Here is a 20,689-nt window from a genome sequence, read left to right on the forward strand (position 1 = left end):
TATTTGAATATAATAAATATAATAAAAATATTATTTAGTATTATTTAAATTTAATGAAGAATATATTTATTTTTTAATATTAAATATTATTTAATTATAATAAAAAGTTTAATTACTTTTTAATACAAAATAATATTAAATTATAATAAAAATATGTTTGTATTTTGATAAAAATATTATTTAATTATAGTAAAAGTTATTTTGATTTTATTGTTTAGAATATTTTTATCTTTTAATAAAATAAATTTTTTAATTTTAATAAAGAGTATTTATTTCTCATCATAATTTTTTTATTTTTTAATTAATTTTTTTTAAATTTTAATAAAAAATATTTTTATCATTTACCTATTATTTCTTAATCATTCTTAAAATTATTCCTACAAACTAAATAATAATAATAATAATAAGAATAATTTTTATCATATTTCATTTTCATAAATCAATCTACATAATAATTATTTATTTTATTTTATTTTTTAAAAATAATTATTCTATTCCCATTCTAACCAAACATACTATAGATATAATTGCTCCTATCTAGATACTGTGTGCTGAGCTCCACAAGGCTATTCTTCCCTGTGGAGGAATTATAGGGCGAGACCAAATTTTCAAACATCATCTTTAACGTGTGAAAGAAAGGGGAAAAAGACAAACAGAGGTGTGAATTGACTCTTTATCTTATCTGATGTGAAAGTAGTGATCTAAATAAATACTCTCACAAGTTAAAAACAGTAGAGTGACTATACAAGTGTGTGAACATAATGGGACTACGAAGAAACTACGGGCCTGCTTTTAGTTTAAGTGTCACGTCTATAGTATTTCACTTCTGACGCTTGTAACTCATCCGGTCCCCATTTTCCCATCCCTAATTGACGATTGCATTTTCCAAGCACAGTGTTCATAATTAGTGCATTTCTTTCCGGTAGTTTCAATGCAGAGTTATAGAAGTCCCAACAGTGGGTTGGAGAGAAATCGGCTGTGATAGAGGCCTGAAGAGAAGCCCGCAAGGCATATCTTATCCTTTTCATTGACCATGGCATCTTTGAAATAGGACTTCGAAATCCTTCTACTTTAATAAAAGCTCTGGATTCTGAATTTAGAACATTTATCTTATCTTCATCTCCACCCACCCGACCACTTGAGCTAACTCTTGCCATGAAATTTTTGATGCAGAAGATTGGAAACGGGCTAAACGCTACACGGTACTGCCAGGGGAAAAATTATCAACAAATCATGCAAAACTATAGGTGCCATTGTTTCCAGAGCCAAACCATTTAGCATGCCATTTCACCTTTTCAAACTCTCTTTACTTGTTGTGTAGAAAACAAGCTTTAGGTTTAGCTCTCTTCCCACTCACCAGTCCCATCTCACCCATCTTCATTTCCATGGGAAATCTTTCCCACATGACCAATCACCACTAATCTATCAACATCATGTGCAGCACCTGTTACTACTGGCACCATTCAATTAAATTGTGAAACAGAGGGTATAATGAAAATAATATAGTTTAAGTTTGTATGCATGTTGAAAGAATTAGAATTTAATTGAAGAATTAACAAATGTATTATCAAATAAAGTACACAAATAACCATCTTCCTTGCATCATAAACTATACACAAGAATATCGTAAACAAAATTTTAACCCTCCTGTTCTTGATCCTCAACATAGAAGATCACTATAGACCCTCTTGGAGTGTGATTACAGTAATTGGGGTAGGCATATCCAGGCTTAAGGGGTTCACAAAGTTTTTTTACAAAAGTAATTTCGCAACCTGCAAATTGATGGCAATCAATCATCTCCTCAAAAGGAAAGGAAAAAACCAAAAACAAAAGAAGATTGAAAAACAGCATGCAAGAAGCAGTGCAACTAACAGCAAATGTGACTTGTTGGTGAGTAAGCAAACGTTCTTCATTGTTTAAACAGTAAACTAGATGAATAAATTTACTTTGCTTCAGCCTTTAAGTAGTCATATAGATAAGAAATATTTTGTGAATCTAATGCAGGTATCCTAAATGAAGCTGTAAATAATGTACTGGCCTACTGCCCAGCTTTTCCATTTTCTTAAAAAAGTGGCAGACACTGTAATTGTTGTGTTTCAATGCACCATTTCAAACTAATGACATACAATAGTATTAATTAAAAATATATGTTAAGTTTAAATGTTTCGAATAAAAGAAATAAATTTAACTAAACTTAAAAAGTTCATGATACTATAAATAATGCTAATAATAGACAAATAATAATTATGAATATGCACTTCAGTAATAACAATTAATGAATCTAGAATTGACATAATTAGAGAACTTTTGTAGAAAAAATAAATTCTAATAAGAAAGATTAAATACTCCACCAAATAGAACCTTACTTTCCACCTAGTTAAGCCCAATATACAAAGTTCTAGATTTTTAATTTATTTAGTAGACTGATATTTCAGACACCTAAGGGATAAAATTGGAAGTAAAAGATTTGAAGCTTTTAGATTCTTGAACAGCAACACTACACGATGTGCATCTTAAAGAAAAACACCTAAAGCTATTTAGCAGTAAGCACAGCAAGGCAAAACAATTCTTTCTCACAGTATCATCAGTTCATCACTCATAGGAGTCCTCTTTCTCACTATGCAAGTTAAAGCTCCCTCTCCCCTAAAAGACCATTCTTCTCTCTAAAAAGAAACTTGAAGCATTTTCCCTCTACAACTTGAGCCACCTTTCTCTTCAGCAACTGTTTGTGATTTTTAATGGGATATATTGGTGATTATCAAGTGTTTAGGGTAGATCTGTGGAGAAGAACATGATATTTCAATGGATACAGCCAGAAACAGGTTGATACAACTGAAATCAAGGTGGCACATTAAGAATAGGGTTATATGTAATGGTTTTGTGAAAATTAGACATGTACAGATATTAACAACTATGATCTTGAATTATTGAACAACTAAATAAGACATAAACGTTCTAATGATTCCAATAGTATTTTGATGCTGCGGTAGTTAATCATCATTTACTGGATATTAAAATCCAACAGTATTTTGTCATTAATCTCATAGCTGTCAATATCATACAGATATCGGTGATATCAATTGGTAAGTAATAATTTGGGCCAAAACCAATGTACTTTAACCTTCTATTGTTGTTCTGCGTTTGGTACCACCATATTCTGGTGCTACCTGTCATACCAGCCTATTTTGGCAATTTTGACCAAAAACTAATGTCTCATTTCTGTACAAAATCATTAGAAATCATCAACCTTTGTCACCAGAGAGCCCAAAATTAGTTAATTTTTTTTTTACTTGGATAGGACATCTAATTTGACAATTGAAAGTATTTTAAGAATCTTATGGCTTTATATCAGTGCCAAATCAATCAAAAGATACATCACATATTTGTTTTATGGAATATGCATGGTAGTTTCAATTATAAAATAAAATTTTTATTACTATTATTGATACAAACATAAGGTCTGTGAACTAAATTAACATTGTGACTTTATTTTCAAACATAAAAATAGAATCAACATATATAAAAAATTTACACTTGCATATTAAAAAAACATAAATGGTACACCAAGGCACACTAGTACTCGACCAAACCAATTTTTTTTCAAGAAAATCTTACTGACCAGTATGATTGACAACCTTGATTGTCAGTGCTGCTGCAGCTGTGATTTTTAAGGAATTTTATTGCTATCAAATAACCAAAATGTTAACTTAGAGCCTGTTTATCCTAGTTTTTTTTAGCTTAAAAGTCATTATGGAAAATAATAACTTTTAAAATTAAACTAAAGCTGTTTGGCAAAATAAATTATACAAGCTCTAATTATGGTAAACCAAAGCGAAACAAGTCTGTTTCGAGTTTATATATGATTTCAGATGTTAAAGTAAAAAAAATCTATAACGAAATGGAACAACTCTCAAGCTTGTATAGTAGTAATAATATTAGAGTTTTTTGGTGAAGAAGAAAGAAATCCTTTAAATAGTAGCTGAATGTAGCTTTGAATTTAAGTCTTTTATTCTCTTAATCTTCGTAGGAACAAAAAAATCTTATATTTTGTTATTTTGTTGCTAGCTCTTTTTTTTTTTTTTTAGTAGTCTTTGTAGAGAGAGACAGAGAAGAGGGAGATCACGATTTTACGTTGGAGAAGGGTGATTTGCAAAAAGAGAGATAAGAGAGGGAGATTGATTGAGAGAGAAGTATTTCTTGAAAAGTTGGCGTGTTTTTAAAAGAAGAGATGAGAAAACTCTTCTCTAGAGCTTTTCTTTAAGCTCTTTTTTTAAAGTTTTGTTCTTTAAAAAAAAGCTTCTTTTTTTTTAAGAGCTTCTCAAAAATCCTGTTTGGCCTGGCTTCTACTTTTAAGAGGTAGATAAGCTGAAAAAAAGCTAGGCAAAATAGGTTAACGGTTGATCTCCTCAAACAGGACTAAACATTTAGAGCGTTTTCATGAATTTTTGGGGAAAAGTACTGCTTTTTCAGCAATCCCTACTGCGCTGCTGATACTGTTGTCATTAATTACAGCTCTACATCTTAGGAGAGTTCAAGTCAGCTGATTTAAGAGGTAAAAAGAAACGATTCTAAGGAATGACTTTCAAGTAAATCTTAATGATCACAGAATGATAATATTTTAACATACATGAGATCTTAGAGACAGCAGCCCTTCAAGATGAACCAGGCACACTTTTGTGAGACACCAGCTTAAGCATAAAAAGGAAGGAAGGAACAAATTATTTTTTTGCCCTAGGCAGATTACTCAGCTTTTTGATTAAGAGCAATGACGACAGACTTAGCTCCGTAAATGTGAATATTATTTCAATTCAATTTAAAGAACGAAAAAGTGAAAGTATGAATCATATAAGACGCATCAAATGGTATAATAGTGTTGGAATTCATCCACATTGGTACCTGTTTTTAGGCTTGAAACGAATTGAAATTGTATATAAATGCTTTGTTCTGGCACATCTAAAACAAGGAAAACAGTCCCATAAGATGCAATCAGTATGAAAAAAACCAAGCAGGCTAGAAGTACCATTTCTCTTTTCCTCACTAACATATATTGGTTTGGCACAAATACAATTCTACATGTTGCACTAATTAAAAGGAATTAAAAGTTACGATAATGGAAATGAAGTGATTTGTTGATATTTACTTACATGAGAAAATGTCAATCAATAGGGTGTTTGTCAGCCTGGCGAGATGTATAATGTGCAGAAAGCAAAAGCAGAGAAAGGAAAGCACTGGCTACAAAAATCGCATCAAACCATCGGTGGTAGAAGTCAAACTGAATATCTCCACCCAAAACATCTGTTATAATCAACCTGCCAAGGGATACACATACTAAGAAGGCTCCAGGTTTTAAATGCAAATGATAGTAAGCTGTAGGGTTTAAACAACAAATTAAATTAAATAAAACGAGCCCCGTCCAAGTTAAGTCCTAGTAGACATAGTTCGAGAAAAAATATGTTTACACTGTTTTGCAGAATCCTAAACTGAGAAATTCAACCATGATAATATGGTAATTACATTCATAAGACAAATGCCAAGGACAACTACATAGAGAACAAACCCAAAGAAACAATAAATAAGAGCACATTCAGTGCAAGGTCCATTGAACCATAAATAATTTGATGCAATTAATTACCCATCCAAATGATACTGAAACATATAAAAAGCAGCTCCACATTTCATAACTGCACAAATGAAAAAGGTTTGCCCAGCGGCACTTAAAGGTTTAGTCCAACTTTAAGTTTTTTAAGTTAGCGGGGATTCCTATTACTAAAAGAACAGTTCACAAACAAAGGCAGGTACATTGGAATACATATCTTAAAGATCAAGAAGGAAGGCCTCATTCACTAACATTTAAACAGTTCTACATAGTCAATCTAACACTTACAGGCAATGGTCTAAACAAGTCTTTTATGACACATAAAACTTTATAAAATAGCTATATATGACCATCCTAATGGATGAAACTAATCAATCCATCAAGTCTATGTCCATCCTGATTTCCAATTTAATACCATTTCAAAGAAATTGTTAAGATTGCAGATACTGGCTGCATTAGTAGCTGATAGGCACCAACTCACCTTTTCATTGCAGGCATAAAGGCAAGTCTACCAAGGTTGTGTCAGCTTGACTTCCAACCTGACAAAGAATGTCTATTTTCACTCAGATGACCAGGCTTGTTTTGGTTAGCTGACCTTATTCATCCCGTTGTCCTCTGCCTTTTGAGTCATCTCTAGTTATCCATTCTATGCTTAACACAGCAAGACTAACTTCTGCACGGAACTACACTTCATTTTCACCCATTCTCTCATTTCTTCTCTTTGTCTCATGTTCTACTTTACCTCATCACCTACTTGAAACCTAACATCTATATTAGCTAATAAACTGGCTGTTTAAATTAAGTGACCTAATTCATCCTCTTGTCCTCTGGCTTTTATGTCATCTCTAGTTATCCATTCTGTGTAACATAGCAAGACTAACTTCTGTACAACACTTCATTTTCACCCATTCTCTCATTTCTTCTATTTTGTCTTGCATTCTAATTTATTGGTCATACAACGATAAATTGAATTCAAATTGCACAAGACAAGACACTTTTGATAAAAAATTTTGCCATACCAAGAAGCTTAATATCATAGATTTAACCTTCTTCTCAACAATCTCCAAAAGGATGGCCCGAGAGCCAGAAAGGGTGCTCTGATATGATACAAAGAAATAATTACACCAGCTTTGTCTATACAACTCTAATCAATATTAGCTCAGCAAGCATTCAAGATAATCTCTAAATCCTAGGTTTCAGTAGTAGCCTTTAAACCTTGTATCTGACATGTAAATCAAGGATATCAAATTAAACTGGCATTTCATATGGTTTCTTTCAATTGTATCTATCTATCTATCTATCTATCTATCTATCTATCTATCTATATTAAAATCACACCTATATAGAACGACTGGGTTCAAGAGAAAATTTGATAGTGATACTATAGAGATGAGTACTATATATTTGCAGAGTAATTTTACAGAATTTTGGGGATTCCGGAAACAATCCTGTCACATCAATGCTTACAGAACATTCTACATGCTTGACACACTAACAAATAGTCCCTCTAGAAAGGCATCCATAACAAACATCCAGAAGAACTTTACAAATTGAAGGGAACAGGTTTTCCTTAATAAGCAACAGAAAAGATATAAAAGTTGGCATCAATCATGGCCATACCTGTATTCAGTCCTCAAGCTTTTTCTTATCAGAAGAATTGAAGAGAGGAAGTACATTCCCATAATTTCCGAAAGGAAGAGGACAACATTACTTGAAGATCCACTACCAACTCTGGAAACTGCAAAGAAAAACTGCTTGCAACCAAACATTGCAAGTTAAGCTGCAAACAACTAGATACAGGAAACTCATACTGCTCCTAAGACAAAGAAAATTTCATTTTAACAGAAATGAAGATAGCGGACACAAGGCTGACTCCATGCCAATAAGTATGTATAGTGCTGGTCATGCCAATAATGATGAAATGAAGATATAAGAAGAGAAAACAATACTCTATAGGAGGTGAAATTAATAATAACAGCAATAGCAATGACGATGACAGCCAGAAAAACTGCCAAACTATACAATCTTGTGATGTGGCCACAGTATTAGCAACATATAATCAGCAAGGATGACCAGAACATATCCGTGTTTGTTTGTATTCTCAGGTTTTAAAGTTGTCAATAATAAATCAATGACTAAACATTTGCTAAACCAACAATGGATTGGCAATGCAGAAAGGACTTTCAGATCTTTGGATACAATCAACTGGACACAGCATATGGTAACTACAACTGGTCAACTACAAGAAACACAAAGATAGAATGACAGCCCCCGTCCCCCCCTCTGACTCCCCTAAGCACCGCCCAAAAAAAGGACGAAATTACCTTCATTAGATTCGTTAAGAAACCCCGCACTGATATGGCAATCAAGATTCCGATAAACATCAGGGAAATATACTGCAAACAACAAACACAAAAAAGTAAGATGTCAACCATCAATGATCAACCCTAGCAAAGAGACTGTAGATAGCAATTGCATCATAGCTGGTAAAAGTGTTACTAGAGCGAAAACTAAAGGCAACAAGTTGGAAATTTAAATTTTCCCAGTTACAAAGTGCCAGAACTTTTGGCGCTCAGTGCACAAATGAACAAAATACTTAAGAAGTGGATCCATATGGTTTAAGCATGGATCATGGAAAACAAACTATACAAGTCTACAAATAATTATACTAAATCTGAACCAACTCAGGATTCGAACTACAAAAGTCAAAAAATGATTATACTGAATCACTACCGACTCAGGTTCTGAATTTATTAACCTTAGACTGAAGTATTACACATCTAAAATAAAAATTGCCCACAATTCTGTTCATAGTTTACAGACCATCTAAGTCTGAAATCAGTTGAAAGAAATAGTAATGTCTTCAATTAGGAGTTAGAACTACAAAATGAGATTTCTAAAAACCTCCAGATGGAGTAGGAAAAGTCTACAAGAATACTTTTAACATATTCTCAACAAAATATCACTATGCCTTAATCTCAAACTATCAGCCACTAGTACAACTACCCTCCACTAAGGTTCCAGCTCAGAGGCCACTTATTAGCCTACAACATTTGTCCTTTATTGAGGCTGGGAACCCGCAAAGTAAGAGATATATCAATTAACTACAATGCAAGCAAGAGTAAAATCTTGTATAGTCCTTGAGAATACTGGAAAAAACATCTTTTTATCTTCTCTAAGGGAAGTAAGTTTTAACTCCCTGTTTTCTTTTGCTCAATTAATATCCTTACCTCTTGATGACAAAATCTAAAGAGGTTAAATCCATAAAACCTCATGATTAAAGGCACCACCATCAAGCCACCAAGTTGGCATGTCATATTTCCACACAGCATGCTTTTACATTTAACCTCTTACATATTGTTTTGAGTTTTTCTTTCCAGCTCAAACACCAAATTGGTGAAGGGTCTCATTGACAAACTTGGAGGGTTAAAATACTGTAGCATATCAGTCCATAATATACTGGTTTAAGGCAGAATTAAGAAAAGGGATACCATCATGAGCTGATATCTGAATGCAATAGAGCAGTGCAGAAACTGAAATGACAACAATATATTACGGCCAACTTGAGAGAAACATATATAACGACACAAAAATGTTACTAGTATTAAATTGGAAGTGAGTTCCCCCGACCATACTACATAAAGGGTTTTGAAACATTCAAATAAACAAGCAAAAACTTATTTCTGCACATTAACATCATAGCAAAAGAAAGTTTGCTGGTTCAGTCTTTCCACAGAATATCTGAAAATTAATCAAGAGATAGGAGTTCGACAGCTAATGTTAGAAATCACAAACCATCAGCAAAACCTCATACTGACATATACAATGGGTCAATTGCTTATTCAGATAAATCCATTAACAAGTTATATGATATATATATTCAATAATTGGCCATGCAGTAGAATGAACCAAGTTTAACACCCTGTCTGTGATTTGGAAGCAACTCCATCTAAAATTATAGGTACTTCAAATTTTTTAATTATTACAAACAAGAATAAATTAAAAAATTGAGACTCTAAGTCAGAGGTCTCAAGTTTGAATCCTGGAACAGGAGGGGTGAAATACATGGGATTGAAGAGGGCATCTACAATTGTGTAGCCCAAGACCCAAATGGTCTCCATATGTACCTAATGGAAAAAAAAAATTATTAACTGGCCTCCCCAATAATTAAAGTATGAGCTTAGTCAAGTATAGGACAAAAACAGTAGCCAAATATATATTTTGACACTTAGTGGTAAGTGAAAAGCAAATGTTATAAGTTACAACTTTGGGTTTTTTAACATAGATGCAGATTACCAATCTATGCAAGAGCAATGCTGTATGCAGTGTTGACAACTGACCTGTGATAGCAATGCAGCATCAATTCCAATGTCAAAGAACTGCAACAATATGGTAATTGACATTGTAACAGGGTCAACTGAACCGGCCTGCCAAATAAACAGATTTTATGATACATTGCAATGGCTATGCGAAAAAAAACACAGGAACAAAGATAAAAATTGCAGAGATCATTCAGAGATGACAACAATACCTCCTTGAAAACGACACTTTGTAAAGACTGCATAAAACAACAGATCAATCAGGCACCTTAATTTTCAGGCAGGCATATAATGAGGAAAATTTGTAAGCAAAAGGCAATTGAGATCTGATCAGCAATTTCAGGATTTCAACAGTCAACTTTTAATGAGCTAACCTGCCTCAGAACCCCTTAGCATAAAAACAAATAAATATTAAAGCTGCTATCCCAAATTCATAGATTAATAGTTGTTTAATCCATTTCAAGAATAAAGCCAGGTAGTAAGTCCATGTTCCTGTGCATTTCCCCATACAATATTTTGTTGGGAAGGCTAAAATTAAAACCCTAGAAATCAACCATGCAACCTTCAAAAATTCTGATGCACAAAACACCTGAAAAGAGATTATAGCAATTCTCCAGTCCAATAAAAGGTCTCATTCAAAGGCATATTGCTGGGATTAAGTCATTTCAAGATGATTAGCATTCTAACTAACAATCATGGAGACCGGGGGAGCAAACAAATAAATTTCAAACAAATGTCAAATAGGTTATCAGAGGAATTCTTTAACTAAAAATTAGAGAGATAAGTGGCTGCGAACAAAATGAATTTTTAGACCAAGAATCAACAGACTATCAAAGGAAAATTGGGGCGTAGAAGTCATGGTTTTTGAGGTGGTTCGAACAATGAAAGAAAGCATGAAAATAACTCTCAAAGTCTGGCTTCAGCATCTAAAAACCTTTCATTGAAGAATTTTATAAAATCTCATTTAAAGGGGGGAAATTTTGAGATTTTATTCAGATACTAATCAATTTCTTGCAAAAAGGATCATGATTCAGTCATAGCTTAATTTATTTGAGGCCTGGTAAATCGGGAATTTTAATAGTAATAACATTTTTACAAAACCAACAACTTGTAAGACTTGAACATGTGCTATCTCACTTGTTATCCCTAGATATTTACTGGTGCAATCTATATGGTGTTAAAGCAAATGTGATGAAGACCTATTTCAAGAGTTTTCATTCGCTTTCACCTACTCATCAAGCAGTCTCAAGTCACTTGGAAAAGGGGAGGTAGGATCCTATGCAGTAGAGCAAATGTGATGAGGGCCTATTTTGAGATTTCTGACTTGCTTTCACCTACTCAACAAGCAGTCTCAGGTTGCTTGAAAAAGGGGAGGTGGGATCCCACGAAGTAGAGCAAATGTGATGAAGGCCTATTTTGAGATTTTTTATTTGCTTTCACCTCCTCAACAAGCAGTCTCAAGCTGCTTGAAAAAGGAGGTGGGATCCTGAGTTTAACTCAATGATGCATACATTTCTACAAATTTATATTTTATTTATTTCTGAAAAGACATTCTTCTTTTCTCTTTTTTTTTAAGAAAAAAAATTCTTTAAATTCTAATAAAAAGCTATTTAAGTATGTTTGAAATGATTAACCCATCATTGAGCTGTTGTTATAAAGCCTTACGTACACATTTTTCTCAAAACCTTTTCGAGAAAAACTTATTCAAACTTAGTTTGGACACAAAATGAATCAGACACAGCTCCATGCTCTCTTTCCTATTTTCAAATGCAAGGGTTGCAAATGTTTTGGAGTACTTAGCCACTTGGCCTTAATGTAGACTAATTGAGTCAGAGGGTCAATAGAGGCATCATTGGCATACAAAACCTCATTAAATCTTGTAACTATCCATCGATATCATCATTGTATTATTTCCATTTGATAAAGCAGTGGTTGCATACTTTCTTCCATCATTTTGATAGTATAACCTTCAATGATGGGATTGAAATCAAAATGATTTTGAATTACAAACCTTCAAAAATTAATCAAGGGAACTTATAAGATGCAAAACACTGTTTCATATAGGAGAAAGTATAAAGCTCCCCTACAGCATGGAAATCAAAGGCTTCATAGAGCAGCAACCAAGTAAATTCCCACAAATTAAGGACAACCTAATTGAAATCGATTACAATATAATTAAATAGAACTGTGAAAACCTGGACTACAAAAATCATCAATTATCATCCATGAAATCAAAAGCATTATGAACATTTAGCACATTATTGGGGTTAATGCTCATTTCCATAAAATGCGTGGTGAAAACCTATGGTTGGGCCTTTTGTGAAGGCATCTCAATTTTTCCAATCTTAATGATTGTTACCTTCATCATATTTCTTTTTTCTTTATTTATGACATCTTATTTTCAGGTTACTAATGACATCTCAGGGCTTTTTCATCTGCATCGGGCAAGACCGATTCTTTCGCACAGGCCACTAAATTTTACTATTTGCTCAAAATGAATCATGTAGCAAAGAAAACTAAAAATTCTTTGGCAATATACCTTAATCATTTTATACACACAATAAACTGAACCTGCATAACCAAGCAAATTCTGCATATGGCCCCTCCATGTTCGCGAATAAGCAACAGCCTCCTGCAAAATATAAAAAAGAAGACTGAGCGTTGCTTTCCTGAAAGAAATCAAAATCTAAATGGAAATGGAAAAAGGAAACTACAGCAGCCAAACATGACTAACTACAGTAAATATGCCTCTAAGATATCAATTTTCATACAATAATAAAAATAATAAAGTGAAAAAAAAAAAAACATGTTTACAAGAAAACCAACTGCTGAAAGGAAATAGATAACTTGCATTAAAAAGGTATTATTTCTAACTCCAACAAAGCAATTGAGGACCACCAAGATTGTATAATTGTTCATCTTCTGTGAGCAAAAATTACAGGTACCAAGATCATGACAAGCCAGTGTAACAAAACACTTAACACGGAGTAGAAAATTAATATCAATCTCTTTTTCTGTTTCTCCACATCTTTTGAGTCTACTGCATGGTAAATCTTGTACATGAGAAAAGTGCATTATATCAATTTTCAAGATGAATAATACAACTGCAACAATGTAATATCACATGCAAATTTTATCTCAATTCAACCTAGCTCTAAGGCATACTCCATCTAGAAAATCTGCTTTTAAAGTGGCCCTTAGAAAATAAGGGATGTTACTCAGTCTAAGCCTTCATAAATTAAGTTTACACTTTAAAAGATATAGAAGACCTTAAGAGATGGTATAGACCTCTAGGTCGAAGGTCCATCATCATATTTCATATAGTTAGAATACAAATGTATAGCCAAAGGTAAACCTTCGCTTGGCGAAGCTCATAGATTTCCAGGAATAGTTGCTTTGAAACCTCTTCCAAAGTTTGAACCTCAGCTTCCAAGATTTTAATATCTGCAAAGGAAGAACATAAACTACTTAATGGACTCAAAAAAATTGAACCATAAGTATTATGTATCTTTCAAATGTAGAAGCCAAAAAGCTAATGTGAAGAAAGTAAAATAAAACATCTTCTTTGAAAATTTTAAAAGTACATCAACAAAAAATATTAAAGCCAATGCAAGTGTACAGCCAGAAACAAGGTGGATGACAGGCAAGACATTTAAGCACCAAAAACATTAAGCAGAAATATAACAACAATGCATCTAAATTGGCACTTCAGGCTGTCCACAAAAACCTGAAACTTTAAGTTCAAGATTTGAAAACATAAAGCCAAAGGCCATTTTGAATACCAATTTAGACCCAGATAGTAGGACAACAACTTTTCTCTCCATGATACTTTATTACTTAAGCTAATGCCCAAGGGCAAGAAATGATCACTAAGAATCCTGTGCAAAAATAGCCTTATATGCCCTACATTAGAACTTGCATTCAGTGCTTGAAAGACCTCTCTGAGCTGCGGATGACACCTTAGTTTGAAGCATAGCCAAAAATTAGATTAAATTGCACCAAAAGTAATAGGAAAATAATACTGCATATCTCTTCTTGTTCATTCTTACACTATCCACAATCTCATAGTTGATGTGCCATAGATACAAAATATTCATAAACATGAACTGCCACGATGCATGCAAACATAGAAAATTCAAGGTTTATAGTGGAGAAGAAGAAGGAAAAAATCTAATTAAACAAGAAAATACAAAGTGTTTACAATGAAAAATAAGTGTGACATACAAATAGATATGCCTTCACTTATTTAATATCAACATATAAGTCCATAGCAATCATTAATGAATGATTTTTCCAAAGTTGAGGCCACTAAATGATAGTTGAGGTTCCTACAATGTATGATTATCCAAGGAGAAATTCCAAGAATTTTATTGAGGCACCTAAAAAGGGTTTTAGAAGGAAAAACATCAAAAGAGAAGCGTACTAATCCAAAGATTTTATGTAGACAATAACACATCACAAGTCATCATTATAGAAAATTTTACAGTGTATGATGAAGATGGGGAAACAACTGCAGACCTTGCTCCTTTTGATCATCTTGCACTGAACGTACAACTGTGCCAACAATCCGTTTGAAGAAGGATCTGGCCTTTAAGTTCTGAAAGATACATCTTTAATTAGTCAAAACATGGTAACTGTAATCGCTGTCAATCCCAATACTTGAGAAGTACTAATATTTCATGCTCAAAATATATAATTAAATATTTTTAAAAGCAACAACCGGGGCAAGTAACAAACAAACACTGCCAGACAAGAATAACAACACAGCCAACAAGTATAATGCATGTAACATAATTTTGGCAGAAGGATATGGTTAGTTGTGACAGAATGCACCAAATCAAATTCAAATTTGACAACATTTAAAACCAATAATAAGTTAGCTTAAAGCAGAATAGTCAAATTCTTTTTATGTTTCTCTCCATCTTAGCCACAATTTATGCTTCATTTATAACCTTACATATTTTCTATGGGGGTCATTGCAGACCCCAATAAATAACATTGCATCAATTTCAAAGCGCCAAGAGAATAAGAGCGAGATCAGTTAACCTCATCAGATCCTTGAATTCGTTCCATCTCCATTTGACAAAGAATGATCTTCTTTTTCTTTGCAACACAAGTCTCAATTGATTGCATTAGTTGTCTCTCCAATGCCTTAATCTCTGATTCCTCAATCTCTCTGCCATGTTTATAGCCACAAATATGTAAGAAATCAAAATCATCTAAATATGTAGACACAAAAATGATACTGGAAACCTTAACACACCAGAAAGGGCAGCTTTAATCTGTTAAAAATGTCAATAAAGTATCAGTATCAGCTTTCACAGCATTATAAGCTACATATGAATCTTGTACTCCTAATATCTTGATGCAAAAACTACAAACTATCCAAGCTATACAGGAAAAAAATGGCTTTGAAATTCCTTAACATCACATGTGTTTTTTACAGGCTCAACCATGAGTACAGATCCAAAGTAGGCTCGTGCAGAATAATGCCATTTTACTTTCTACAGTTGTCACAATATGAAAGGGTGGTAAACACAACATTCACCCCCTAAAAATATATAAAGCCAATAAATGTTAAGGACCATGCTTGTGATTACTCCCTAAAAACTTTATTATTTCTTTTACTTTAGTGATTCTATAAAATGTTACCATAAAAGAGAACACCTAAGAGTTAGTAAGCTATTTCACAGAGGTTCTTCTGTTTTTAGGCTCTACTTATCATATAATCATCCTCATTGAGTTTAATATTGAACCTTTACTAACATTTGAGTATATGAACCAAAGGAAGTATCCATTTATATAATAGCAAGGACAGCATGCTCCATCCATTTCCCCAGTAAAGAAGCTGATATATCAACCCACATATTATAAAGCTGCAAACTCAACAACTCAATAGGGCTTTTGCAATCATTTAGAGTTAGTAAAGAATCTTTTATAATCATTTAGATCTACCCAAGAGCACAGTTGTTCATATGGTTTCTAAAAATATTTCCTGCTATTGCAATTATTTGAGAGCTTAAAGTTAAGTCTTCTTGTTCGAGTTCTGGAGATTACTTGGGAGCTGCAATTATTTTCTTCTTGCCGCTTATTATAGAAATAAACAATCTAAACACCCAAAGCATCAAATTTTCAACCACATTGATATAGACCTTTAAATGCCGCTGCACCATGACAAAAGACAAATCCCCAGATATGTTATCCAACCATTTTCACCACATCATACCTAAATTTAAAAAATAATAATAATTAGAGAGAGAGAGAGTCTACATTTCCTGCTGCCATTAAATTCCAAAAATAACAGTCCTTAATTCAGTTCTGTTCCTCTGAAAATCTCTACCTATTTTAATTGCATTTTTAACTCTAAATACCTACACTCAGGCATCTGAAAACTTGAAGTCCCAATTTCAGCCACAAAAATTTAAGTAGACACATCTCAGACAACTTCTTATAAGCCATAATTTGAAATAAGTGCAACCTCAAACTTCTTACACCTGCACTATTGTCAAACCATAACATGACCATTCCTGACCTGCCACTTCTTGGAAATGGCAGAATCTCTGATAGCTTTCAATAGATATGCAAATCACTCCACCTTCACCCATCCTACTATTTCTGCTGGTATAATCTTCCTCAAACCCTCTTCACTCCTTGCAACTGGTTAAGCCTCATAACAAGAAAAAATATCTCTCCTACATTAATTGATACACTGTAACTATTCCCTGGGTTTTCCCCTCATCCAATTCCTGACCACTTGTCTCCAGTACCTAAGCAAATATGTTCATGATGCCTTTATTTTGTTCAAGGATATCCCATCTTCTCGAATTGCTTCCAACTAATGATTGGAGGATCACATAAACCAAAGACAATGTAAGAGAAGAAACAAGGTTGCCCAAACAAGTTATGACCAAACATAATACTAAACAAGCATGACAGAAATGCAGGAAATAATGTTCTTAATAGAGGGAAAAGGTTAGATTTATAATGAAACATGCAGGAATCAAATCTGTTTAACTCTCCTGCATCCAATAACCAAGAAATCGACAATTTAGTACATGTCAGTACCTGATGAAGAGGGACAAATAGCTGTATGGCAAATTTACAGCACCAAAACCAGATAGGACAGCCATGACAGTTACTCCAACAACACCAATTCGACTGACCAACTGAGGCATTGTGAAGAAACCTGAAAATCAAAATCAGAAGAAGCTGAGCAGCTGGAAAGAACTAGCTAATATTTCTGAAACACTTGCATAAAAGATCTATGCTTAAATTTAAAATAAGACTTTTTTTTTCCTTGGTGCTTATATATTAACATTTAACCCATTATCCTTGAATCCAGGTTACTGACAACTGGTAAGAAAATCCAGGTTTTGCCCGCAGAGAAATAGCCAGGCAGAAATGTAATCTTTTAAAGAGATAAGAAATGCAAAAATGCCAAGGGTGTAACAGATCTCTTTGCCTTATATTGTTGTATTTTATAATTGAAACCTCCAAACCAACCATAAATTTCTCTTTGGCTCCAGCTAATATTCCAGGACTACTGCAACCTACATTGTTTTTCTAAAATCTTAAAAGCCCCGAAATTTGCTCCATTACCATCAAATTATAAACATCCTCCAATCTTTAATGCTAAGCAGCCCCCAAAAAGTTCAGGCGCAGTGTTGTATCATTAAGATCAACCTTTGAAGTCATTTCCTCAAGTTACAGACTATGGAAGAGGTAAAGGATTGAAACCAAATCCAATCAGAACAGAGGGCAAGAAATATGTTAACAACACATGATGACTTTCTGCCAGCGCATGTCATAAAGATTGAAACTATGAACTTAATGAAAGCCCAAAACCTTTGTCAGGAGAGGGCATGGGAAAGTGAATGCCCATGCGCCAAAAAGCATAGAGAAATGCCAACAAGAATAGGATAGCTCCCAATCCAGCCCGCTCCTTCCTCACACCTGATATAAACATGCAGAAAACATCAGGAGGCCTAAAGATAATCACTGAACCCATTTAAGATGTTATTTATTTTGTCTTTCAGCAACTAGCAAGTTTGGCCTCAGAAATCTTCACTCACTGCATTCCCATATACATAGGCACCAAGTGACATTTTTAAAAACACTCTTAACTCCCCTCACAGATCCCTCTCAGCTTAGAACTCAAATGTGTGACATAGACATAAAATCCATGATAAAAAAACAGAGTATATGCACCATTCTCCAGTAAATTAACTGATTACATATGATGGTCATACTGAAGAATGCAGACAGTTAAATTTAAAAGAAGGAGACACAGCAAGGTTCTCAAAAATGTTAACATTTCAACATTAACCCTCACAAGAGAAATAGCAAATTTAAGAAAATAATACAAGATTATAAAAGAAACATGGAGTTAAAAGAACTCAGTTGGCACTAAGAAAAACACAAACTTACCACTGTTGCAAAGCATCAAGTAACAATGGTAATAAGGCAACATGAAAACCAATAGCAAAATCAAACAGAATAGATCCACCTTCCAGTTTATCCATCTTGCCCTACCAACAAAAACAATGTGAATTAACATACTATTAGAGAATGAGGTAATGAGTGTTACAAAATTCAAATAAGCAACCAGAAGGAGGGCAGGATTTCACGTTGGACACTAAAACATAGTAACGAACCATAAAATGAAGGAAGAGCAGAAGGACATGATAGACACACACAATAACTACTGGCAAAATGCTCATTACATAAGGCATTTTTTTCTCCCTTTTTTTCTTTTTAAACATAAAAAAAATGACATCATGGTCATATCCCTTGTGGCCCAATTAATTAAATCTATGCTTACAAACCACCCTAGAGAATTAATAAAATTAAGAACAAAAGAATCACAAATCAATAATAGTAACTTCTCCAGAACTACAAAAAAAATAAATATTTAGAAGCCTAATGTACTTTGTTTTCTTAAGAATTCAGAAAGGGGACTTCTAATAATCCGTATATGCATTTTCATGTTTCAAAAAGGATCAATTCACTTAACATTACCCTTTGGGTGGAAGATCAAGCTCAGTAGTTCATTAATACCAATACCATTAAAATCAATTCTAAAACCACACTTTTCCCTTCTAACATTTTCTTCCAAGAAACCAAATATCACATACACAGGGCAGCAAATTAGTTAGACACTATGTTACACAAACTCTTCACTTTACCCTAACAAAACCGTGTTCAACACTTCTTGGATACTTAACTATTCATACGGGTATTGCATTTTAATCATAAAACATAATGTAAAAAATTGTCAAAAACATAACATACCTGTGCCCATCACCCTATCCCAAGTCCATATAACATAGGTTAGGCATAAAAATTTACAAAAATTCACATATGTAAATGCCATGCCTGATAAATTTTCTAACAACCAAACAAACAAGCACACCAGTCTTTTAAAAGCAAAAGGCAAGTAAATAAAGTAACAACCAAAAGATACTAAAAAAAAAAATAAAGCAATTAATAACTCCACATGCAAAATACATTCACCAGTCGCCAAGAGTTGAATTAGTCCCAAATAACCAGGAAAACCCTAATTATCAAATTTTAATTCAACTTCCTTTTCCCATTCAAAAAGCAACCCAAAAAGCAAAAAACAAAACAAACAAAACCCATATGACTAAAATACTCAAAACCCCTAACATACATGGAAAGTTAACCCCTAATAAAGCACGAATCACACAAGTAAAGTCTCATTACTTACATACTTACATTAAAACCATATCCATCAAAAACCCAATTTTCAAAAATTCCTACGCATTCCCATTTCTCGATAATAAATTTCAAAAAAGCGCATATGATGCACTCAAAATTTTATTCAACTTCATTTCCTCTAATCACAAAGCAAAACCCTTAAAAGTAAATGCACTTGGAAACTCCTAAACATGTATAGAAATATAGTTAACTCCTAAAAGCAAAATTAGACTAAATTAACAAAACCAAATTTCCAATCAACAAAAAGAAGATGCAAAGAGAGAGCGAGGGAGACTCTTACTCTCTGGAGAGAAGAGGGATGATCTCGAAAAGAACAAGCTGGAGAAGGTTACAAGAGAAAGCGAAAACAATACTGAAAATGATCTGAACCAAAGCTCTTTTCTCCTCGTACTCTTTGTAAAGTCTTCGGTTTAAGAACCAAAGACCTGCCCATCCAAGAAGAACAAGCGATCCAATGATCACCATTCCTTCGCAGATCGCCCATCCCCACCCCATCTCTTCTACAAACTCTCTCTCTCAAAATCTTTGTTCTTTTTGGTTTTCTAGATTTCCTCTCGGGTATTTGTACGTTGCTGATCTGTTGGAGCAGTTTCCTTCGAAATGGGGAGGAACGCTGCGGTTCGGTTGGCTTGGGAGCTGTACTTGATGAAATAGAAGATAATAATTTCTTAGACCCAGAATTTCTCAGGATTCAAAACCCAAACCCAAAATCAAACATATGTGGGCTCAAGTTGCAATCATATACCATATGCAATCCCTAACAATCAAATAATTATGGCCCAACCAAACCCATCTTCATGGACAAACCGTGTCTTTTTTTCTTGTGTTAAAATAGAAAGAGATTTTTCCCACCATTTTTGTAATAAAAAAAAAGTAATTGCTAAAAAAAAACAGAGATGATGAATGATGATGTAAGAAGGCAGACAAAAAGAGGAGAATAAGTGTAGGGGAGTGACGTGGCGGGGAACAAGAAATGACGCAGGTGTACGTCCAGTGAAAAAACAAATAATAAAAAATGTGGGAGAAACGTAGAGGG

General features: G+C 33.6%; 1 protein-coding gene across 3 annotated transcripts; it reads right to left on the reverse strand.

The window, feature by feature from the left end:
- Positions 1–1,524: 1,524 nt before the first annotated feature.
- GTG1 (GPCR-type G protein 1) lies at positions 1,525–20,327 on the reverse strand. 3 transcript variants are annotated; one of them, XR_016026332.1, is made up of 15 exons: positions 19,934–20,325; positions 18,343–18,443; positions 17,761–17,868; positions 16,981–17,101; positions 14,962–15,091; positions 14,434–14,512; positions 13,271–13,359; positions 12,455–12,547; positions 10,128–10,154; positions 9,937–10,023; positions 7,921–7,992; positions 7,217–7,347; positions 5,145–5,309; positions 4,897–4,953; positions 1,525–1,772 (listed from the first exon to the last, which is right to left on the reverse strand). XR_016026332.1 is itself a non-coding variant. In XM_088806465.1 (14 exons), exons 1-13 carry the CDS (start codon positions 20,146–20,148, stop codon positions 5,156–5,158), a joined length of 1,407 nt encoding a protein of 468 aa, XP_088662591.1. In that variant the 5' UTR covers positions 20,149–20,325; the 3' UTR covers positions 1,525–1,772; positions 5,145–5,155. The 3 variants fall into 3 exon arrangements, 2 of the variants coding, with proteins under 2 accessions (XP_088662591.1, XP_007029700.2); XM_088806465.1 differs by lacking the exon at positions 4,897–4,953; XM_007029638.3 differs by lacking the exons at positions 1,525–1,772; positions 4,897–4,953; positions 5,145–5,309; positions 7,217–7,347; positions 7,921–7,992 and adding an exon at positions 8,776–9,723 and having other exon boundaries at positions 19,934–20,327.
- Positions 20,328–20,689: the final 362 nt, after the last annotated feature.

The sequence above is a fragment of the Theobroma cacao genome, chromosome 5 (assembly GCF_053813885.1).
Source record: "Theobroma cacao isolate CCN51 chromosome 5, ASM5381388v1, whole genome shotgun sequence".
Taxonomy (NCBI): Eukaryota; Viridiplantae; Streptophyta; class Magnoliopsida; order Malvales; family Malvaceae; genus Theobroma; species Theobroma cacao.

Bases quoted from the DNA above. Each gene is read 5' to 3' on its own strand.
- GTG1 (XM_088806465.1), bottom strand. From the start codon at position 20,148: ATGGGGTGGGGATGGGCGATCTGCGAAGGAATGGTGATCATTGGATCG. The intron at 12,548-13,270 runs GTTTACCTTTGG...TATATTTTGCAG, and splicing joins ATGAGCTTCGCCAAGCGAAG to GAGGCTGTTGCTTATTCGCG. The intron at 10,155-12,454 runs GTATATTGCCAA...TGTTTTATGCAG, and splicing joins GTGTGTATAAAATGATTAAG to TCTTTACAAAGTGTCGTTTT.